General features: G+C 55.1%; 1 protein-coding gene and 3 non-coding genes across 4 annotated transcripts; all 4 read left to right on the top strand.

Annotated features, from left to right (window-relative positions):
- Positions 1 to 345: 345 nt before the first annotated feature.
- LOC125729707 (U5 spliceosomal RNA) lies at positions 346 to 459 on the top strand. The gene has a single exon (XR_007390125.1). It is a non-coding gene; the product is annotated as a U5 spliceosomal RNA (small nuclear RNA).
- Positions 460 to 658: 199 nt separating this feature from the next.
- LOC125729650 (U2 spliceosomal RNA) lies at positions 659 to 850 on the top strand. The gene has a single exon (XR_007390069.1). It is a non-coding gene; the product is annotated as a U2 spliceosomal RNA (small nuclear RNA).
- Positions 851 to 1,273: 423 nt separating this feature from the next.
- LOC125729706 (U5 spliceosomal RNA) lies at positions 1,274 to 1,387 on the top strand. Its single transcript, XR_007390124.1, has one exon. It is a non-coding gene; the product is annotated as a U5 spliceosomal RNA (small nuclear RNA).
- A 758-nt stretch (positions 1,388 to 2,145) lies between these two features.
- Positions 2,146 to 3,427, top strand: LOC125729643 (uncharacterized). Its single transcript, XM_049005686.1, has 2 exons — positions 2,146 to 2,313; positions 2,557 to 3,427. The coding sequence occupies exons 1-2, from the start codon at positions 2,146 to 2,148 to the stop codon at positions 3,241 to 3,243; spliced, it is 855 nt and encodes a 284-aa protein (XP_048861643.1). The 3' UTR covers positions 3,244 to 3,427.
- The last annotated feature ends 4,073 nt before the right edge of the window (positions 3,428 to 7,500 follow it).

Raw genomic sequence — 7,500 nt, 5'->3', positions numbered from 1 at the left:
GCCGGTGTCGTGAGGGACCGACTCTGTCCGTGCGCCGGTCCCGCTTCCCTCCGTTTTTCTTTTTTTTTTTTTTTTTTTTTTTAAATCATAAAAAAAAAAAAGCACGGTCATGATATGCTCTCTGAGGGTTGGCCAGCTGTGCTGAGGTAAGGCAGGCCGTCATCTTTGCCTTTTGAATTTTCTCTCATGTCTGTTTACATGATTGCTGATCTTTCAGATGCCAGGAGGACAGGGAGGAGTCGGGGCCCCGATGCCGGTGGCTGCGACGCCCCCGAGAATTCAACCCCGAGCGGGGGCGTCACGGAGGCCCGGCTAGCGGCCACCTGCTGAGCGACGGCTCTGCATCGACTCGGGTCTCTCTTCATCCCGTATAAATCTTTCGCCTTTTACTAAAGATTTCCGTGGAGAGGGATAGCGATGAGTTCACTGTATTTTTGGAGGCTCTGCGCAAGCAGAGCTGCACCGCCGCTGTATCAAAGTAAGACTGTGCCCGGCTTAGCGGCCGGCTCTATCTGCCCAGTGGCGTGTTTCTGGGATCCTCTGGGATCGTGCGTGGTCTCGCCGGGCGCCACCTCCCAGAGAGGCTGGCGAGGACCCAGCCGCGCCGGCTCCGTCGGCGTCCCGCATGCCGGAGCCCGGCGGGGCGCAGTCTGCGGGCATCGCTTCTCGGCCTTTTGGCTAAGATCAAGTGTAGTATCTGTTCTTATCAGTTTAATATCTGATACGTCCCCCATGGAGGGGACCACATATTAAACGGATTATTGGAACAGGGAGCCGGAAGTGGGGCTTGCCCCGTCCGCTCCACGCATCGACCCGGTATTGCAGTGTTTCTGGGAACGGTGCACCTCTACTGCCCCCTGCTGTTGAAAGACAGAGCTGATCGGTGTTCCGCTTATCAGAGCGAGAGCCTGCGCCGCTTGTCAGGCGATCAGCCGGTGTCGTGAGGGACCGACTCTGTCCGTGCGCCGGTCCCGCTTCCCTCCGTTTTTCTTTTTTTTTTTTTTTTTTTTTTAAATCATAAAAAAAAAAGCACGGTCATGATATGCTCTCTGAGGGTTGGCCAGCTGTGCTGAGGTAAGGCAGGCCGTCATCTTTGCCTTTTGAATTTTCTCTCATGTCTGTTTACATGATTGCTGATCTTTCAGATGCCAGGAGGACAGGGAGGAGTCGGGGCCCCGATGCCGGTGGCTGCGACGCCCCCGAGAATTCAACCCCGAGCGGGGGCGTCACGGAGGCCCGGCTAGCGGCCACCTGCTGAGCGACGGCTCTGCATCGACTCGGGTCTCTCTTCATCCCGTATAAATCTTTCGCCTTTTACTAAAGATTTCCGTGGAGAGGGATAGCGATGAGTTCACTGTATTTTTGGAGGCTCTGCGCAAGCAGAGCTGCACCGCCGCTGTATCAAAGTAAGACTGTGCCCGGCTTAGCGGCCGGCTCTATCTGCCCAGTGGCGTGTTTCTGGGATCCTCTGGGATCGTGCGTGGTCTCGCCGGGCGCCACCTCCCAGAGAGGCTGGCGAGGACCCAGCCGCGCCGGCTCCGTCGGCGTCCCGCATGCCGGAGCCCGGCGGGGCGCAGTCTGCGGGCATCGCTTCTCGGCCTTTTGGCTAAGATCAAGTGGATTTTATTGACTTTTTACCGCTTTTTACGGACTGCGTTGGGTTTTTTAGAGGAAGGCACGGTGAACCTAAGGCGTGACCAGCAGGTGGCTTGACCGCCGCTGCCACGGGGCGACCCGTGCCTTCCTTTTTAGCCTTTTATCCCTGTTTTTTTTCTGTTTTTATTAGGCTGGGGATCCCGCAGTGGCTGGTGGCTTGCCCACCGCCCTGCTGGGCGAACTGGTGTTTTTATTTTTTAGCTGCTTTTATAGTTTAGCTCTGCTCGGCTCATCCCGGATTGGCGGACGGCGGACGTCGGGACCACGGCGGCGGAAGGACTCTGCTCCAGCGGCGACGTCGGTGGACCTTCCCGGATGGCAACGGCCGGCGGACCATCGAGGAAGCCCTTCAGCGGGCCGTGGCTGGTAGCAGGCGGTGGCCTGCGGAATACCGCCCGGTTCTGCTGGAGGGCTGAGGGGGAGGTGGGCACCTTCCCCGACCGGCTGGCCTTCATCCGGGAGGTGGCCTTTGGAGCGTTGGGCCTTCAGATGCAGGACATCCTCTGCGTACAGCGGAATGGGCCCTTCCGCTTCTTCGAGGTCACCTTGTCCACCGACGAGAGTTATACCAAGGTCCTGGAGCGGAGCAAGGAGGGGGCCCAGCACCCCCTCCTCGGACGTTACAACATCGAGCCGCTGTGGTGGCCCGACAAGCGGGTAATAACAGTCCATTGTTTCAACCCGCATGTTACCGCCGAGGCCGTTTCCCAATTTCTGACAAAGTATGTGGATCTTCTTCCTGGCCACAGGGACATCCGGGATGAGCTGGGGATCTGGACTGGCCGACGCCAGTTCCAGGCCCGCCTGCGCCCGGACGCTAATGGCGCAGGCGGTTTTAGCCACCCCCCAGCCTATTTTACTTTACAGGGCAATAAGGCATACCTTTTTTATTCTGGACAGCCTCCCTTCTGCCGGCAGTGCCACAGTTTTGGACACACCCTGGAGGGATGCGCCAACCTGCGCTGCCGCAACTGCCTGGAGTCGGGGCACATGGCCAGGGACTGCAAGGGCCCCCGTCGCTGCATTCACTGCAACGGCGAGGACCATCTGGCTCGTTCCTGCCCACAGAAAAAGACTACATATGCCGACGCTCTGTCGGGTAACAGAGCAGTCGGCACGGAGAATGGTGGGGGAGCTCTAGCCCCCACGACTGGGCAGGAACAGCCGGCGACGGGGGCAGGAGGAGAAGCCCTGGTCGAGGTGGAGGAGGCCCCTTCGAGTGCGACACCAATGCAGGAGGGGTCTCCGAACAAGGTGGAGCAGCTCGCCCTGGCTCCAGGCGTCAGCAGCAGGCGAAAGAAGAGCGGTGCATCCCCCCGGGGGAGGAAGAAGAGCAGAAGGGAGGCGCAACCCAACGCACCCAGCCCTCCGGCTGCCACCTCGCCAGCAGTGGCGGCCGGGGACCAAGGCCGACAGTGTCCCCCCTCCCCGATGTTAGAGGCCCCCCGTCTGGTGTGGGACTTGGGACAGTCCCCTGCACCCCCCCAGGAGTACAGCGGTCAACAGGACACTGCTAATGAACAGGAGTACCTGGGGGGGCTGGAATTGGGGGACCTTTTGAGGTTGACTGAGGAGGGGGGGCAGTAGGACAGTATTGTTTTTAATGGCTGGCTTTTATTATTTTAGTTTGTTGTTTTTAATTGTATTTTATTATTTTAACATTCTATGGCCAATTTTAATATTGTCACCTTGAATGTAAGGGGTTTGAGGAACATTTTAAAACGTACATCTGTTTTTAACCAGCTGGCATCTTCTCCCTTCAGCATTTGTTTTCTGCAGGAAGTCCACCTCCGGGACCAGCGGGACGAGGCTCTCTTTTCACGACAGTGGAAGAGGGGTAGATCCTACTGGAGCGTAGGTGGCGTCCACTCCTCAGGCGTCGGGATCCTTTTTGGCGACCGCGCCTTTGAAGAAGTAAGTGCGTTTACCGTCCTTCAGGGCAGGGTTTTGGGAGTGGACGCCACATGGAGGGGACAGCGCCTCCGGGCCATATGTGTCTACGCTCCGGTGGAGGCCTCGTCCCGTATAACTCTCTTTGAAGAGTTGTCCCCGTTCTGTGTCACAGATCGACACTTGATTTTAGGAGGGGACTTTAACATCTCGTTGGAGGGTAGGCAGGATGTCAGCTCAGGGCATTTTCGCCATTTTATTCGTTCCTTTAAACTTGTTGACGGTTTTAAAACATGCAACCCCAGCATGCCGGGCTTCACCTGGCATAATAGTCGCGGAGCCAGCAGCCGCATCGACTACATTTTAGCTTCACCCCCCGTTGCTTTTAAAAAGGTGTCCCTCTCCCCACAGTGGCCCACTGACCATCTGGCAGTGGAGGCCACTGTCTCCATAGACGCCCCTGTATATGGGGGCGGCTATTGGAAAATGAACCTGCAGATCCTGGAGGAGAGAGATTTTAGACACCTTTTTTTAGATCACTTCTCCGAGTGGCAGAAGGACAAGCCTACCTTCCCCTCCGTGGCCGAATGGTGGGAGAGTGTGAAGGACAGGATCCGAACCTTCTCCATGCAGTACAGCAAGCAGCGCAGGATGGAGAAGAAGTTCTCCATTCTGCGGCTGGAGAGAAGGTTGCGGGATGAATACGCCGCTCACAACAACGGGGGCACCATCAACCACGAGCGGCTGCTTGACATAAAGGGTGAGCTGAGGCGCCTGCATGATCAGGCTGCCTCGGCCCAAATGCTCCGCGACAAAATATTTGAGGTGGAAAATAATGAAAAGTGCAATTCTTTTTTTTTCCACAGAGCCAGGGAAGCCCGGGAGGAGAAGAGCTTTAGCTCTCTCCGTGCCTCAAATGGCAGTATAGTCAATGATACATCAGACATGCTGGAGGTTGCTAAATTGTTTTACCTTAATCTTTTTAATGTTAGGGATACGGACCCGGTTGCTGGGGAGCGCTTCCTAGATAACATCTCACCTTGTCTTCCCAGTGACATCCGGGACGGCTTAGAAGCCCCCATCACCTTGGCCGAGCTGACCGCAGTGCTTGGCAAGATGAACCGCCGCAAGGTACCTGGCCTCGATGGGCTCCCGGTGGAATTTTATTCCACCTTTTGGGATGTCCTCGGGCCGGAATTACTGCAGGTTGTAGAGGACGTTCAGCGCCGGGGTTTGCTCACTAGGAGCATGAGGTCGGGGGTCCTCTCTTTGTTGCACAAGAAGGGCGATCGGGCCGACCTTGGCAACTGGAGGCCCCTGACCATGCTTTGTGTAGACACAAAGCTCATCGCAAAGACCCTTACCGAACGCCTGAAGAAGGCCATGGCTCATCTGGTTCACAGCGACCAGACGTGTGGAGTACCGGGTCGATCGGCGACGTGGAATCTCCACCTCATCCGCGACGCCATCGCCTGGGTGGAGGATAGGAACCTCCCTCTCCTGCTGGTTAGCTTGGACCAGGAGAAAGCCTTCGACCGGGTAGATCACCGCTTCCTGTTCAAAGTATTGGGTAAGTTTGGCTTCGGGCCCAATTATCTGGGGTGGTTACACACTTTGTATAACGAAGTTGGGAGCCATGTTGTTATCAATGGCTTCCTGAGTGATTTGGTGCCCCAGCAGAGTGGAGTGAGGCAGGGATGTCCCCTCTCCCCCCTCCTCTACGCGCTCTATATAGAGCCACTGGCGTGCGCCATTCGCACCCACCCCGGGGTCGATGGCCTTCTTATCCCAGGAAGTCGGGGGACAACTGTTAAACTGACCCAGTATGCAGACGACACCACGCTTTTCGTCTGCTCGGATCAGTCTCTCGGTCATGCCTTGAGCCTCGTTCACGCGTTCGGTTGGGCCTCTGGCGCGACGCTCAACCTCAGTAAGTCGGTGGCCAAGTATTTCGGCAGCTGGAAGGCGAGGGAGGACGTCGCAGGTGGTCTCACCCTCTGTGACGGTCCTCTCAAAGTTTTGGGGGTCAACTTCCTTTCGGATGGTGCCGCCCGGTTGAACTGGGAGGAGCGGTTGGCGATCGCCAGGCGGAAGATCGGACTGTGGAAGTCCAGGTCCCTGTCCTTCCAAGGTAAGGTTTTAGCCTTAAAAGTGGATATTCTTCCCACCCTGCTCTACCTTGCACATGTGTACCCTTTGCCCCGCTTCATGCGGAGGGGCCTGACGAGGGACGTTTTTAACCTCGTCTGGGGGGGCAGGTATGAGTACGTGCGTAGGGAAGTGATGTATCTCGGAAAGGACAGTGGGGGGAGGGATGTTATTGACTTTCCTCTCAAGCTTGACTGCCTGTTCTTCTCGCAGCTCTGCACGCGCCTGGCAGCTCCCCTCGAGCACCCCCATCAGCACTTTGTGCGTCTGTGGCTGGCTCTCCCCATGAGACGTCTGGTGACGTCGTGGACCAACCTCGGCCCCAAGGCTGAGACCCTGCCGGTCCACTACAGCCATGCTGTCAAGTGGAGTAAGTCTATTCCGGCAGGTGTCAAGACAGAGGCCCTGACGAAGCACAGAGCCCTTTACAAGGCTTTGCTTGGTCATAGGGAGACTCGGGCCATGTTGGGCCTGGAGGAAGGCACATGGGCGAGAATCCAGCCTAAGGGTTTGGATCACAGGCTGCAGGACCTGAACTGGCAGTGCCTTCATGGTAAGCTGCCAGTCAGGGACGTCTTGCACAGGCATAAGCTGACCAGACACCCCCGCTGCCCCAGGCCCGAGTGCAGCGAGGATGAGACCATCAAGCACGTGTTTTGGGACTGCGGGCATGCACAGAGAGTCTGGGGGTTGGTAGCGGGCCTGTGTGGACGTGTAGACCCGCAGCCCGGTCTGACCTACGACAAGGTGTTGAAGGGGTGGGACCCCAACCTCCATAACCCCTTCGGCCCCTGGATGTGGCTGCTGGTCAGCATTACCAAGCGAGAGCTTTGGAATGCCAGGACCGCGCTCATCCGCAGAGGGGTTCGTCTGGAGGCACAAGGGGTATTCCGCAAAATCCGGGCCGATTTGGGTTTCAGGATGGAGACCGACGTCATCCAACGGGGCTACCACGAGGCCAAGGAGAGGTGGAAGGGCCTCTTTTGGCTTTAGCCCCGTTTCATTTAGGTGGTGACGCTCCATCCTACAGGGTCGACATGACGCACTGTCCTGAAGCACACAGGAGGTACTTTGGGTTTTAGGTAAGTGTGCTTTGTTTTTTGTGCGTGCATGGTGTTGGAAATTTTAATTAACTGCATGTACTGAGATTGAGCACGGCTGTGGTTGGTCACTTTTAGCACCTTTATGTATTAACATTAACTGTATTTATTAACATTTTATTCTATGTGCTGTGCCATGTCTGTGACTAACCAGTTTTTTAGCCTGAGGCCATTGATTTTATGTGTTTTAGGATGATGCATAACCCTGTTTTAACCCGACCCTTGTGCCGAGGCCTGAGGTCTACGGGTCTGTTCCTTTTTTAAGGTTTTAATATTTTAATGGCTTGCATTTGAGGTGACATTTTAATTATGTTAATGGCCATATGATTGTAATTAGATTTTAAAGTGTGTATATGTATTACTTGTTTTTATTGTTATGTTTTGCTTATCCTATAGGGAATGGTTCTGTAATATATTTGTTTAATATTGTTTTAAAGGTGTTTTATTGTGTGACTTTAAAATGTACAGAACTGTTTAATAAAGCATGGAGAAAAAAAAATCAGCCGGTGTCGTGAGGGACCGACTCTGTCCGTGCGCCGGTCCCGCTTCCCTCCGTTTTTCTTTTTTTTTTTTTTTTTTTTTTTAAATCATAAAAAAAAAAAGCACGGTCATGATATGCTCTCTGAGGGTTGGCCAGCTGTGCTGAGGTAAGGCAGGCCGTCATCTTTGCCTTTTGAATTTTCTCTCATGTCTGTTTACATGATTG

Source organism: Brienomyrus brachyistius, unplaced genomic scaffold (assembly GCF_023856365.1).
Source record: "Brienomyrus brachyistius isolate T26 unplaced genomic scaffold, BBRACH_0.4 scaffold703, whole genome shotgun sequence".
Classification (NCBI taxonomy): Eukaryota; Metazoa; Chordata; class Actinopteri; order Osteoglossiformes; family Mormyridae; genus Brienomyrus; species Brienomyrus brachyistius.
This window is presented reverse-complemented; position numbering and strand designations above follow the sequence as displayed.

What these genes read in the sequence shown, in the direction of transcription:
- LOC125729643 (XM_049005686.1), top strand. Translation starts at nt 2,146, where the DNA reads ATGCAGGACATCCTCTGCGTACAGCGGAATGGGCCCTTCCGCTTCTTC. An exon ending in TGTGGTGGCCCGACAAGCGG is followed by an intron (nt 2,314 to 2,556) that starts GTAATAACAGTC and finishes TATTCTGGACAG; the next exon opens with CCTCCCTTCTGCCGGCAGTG.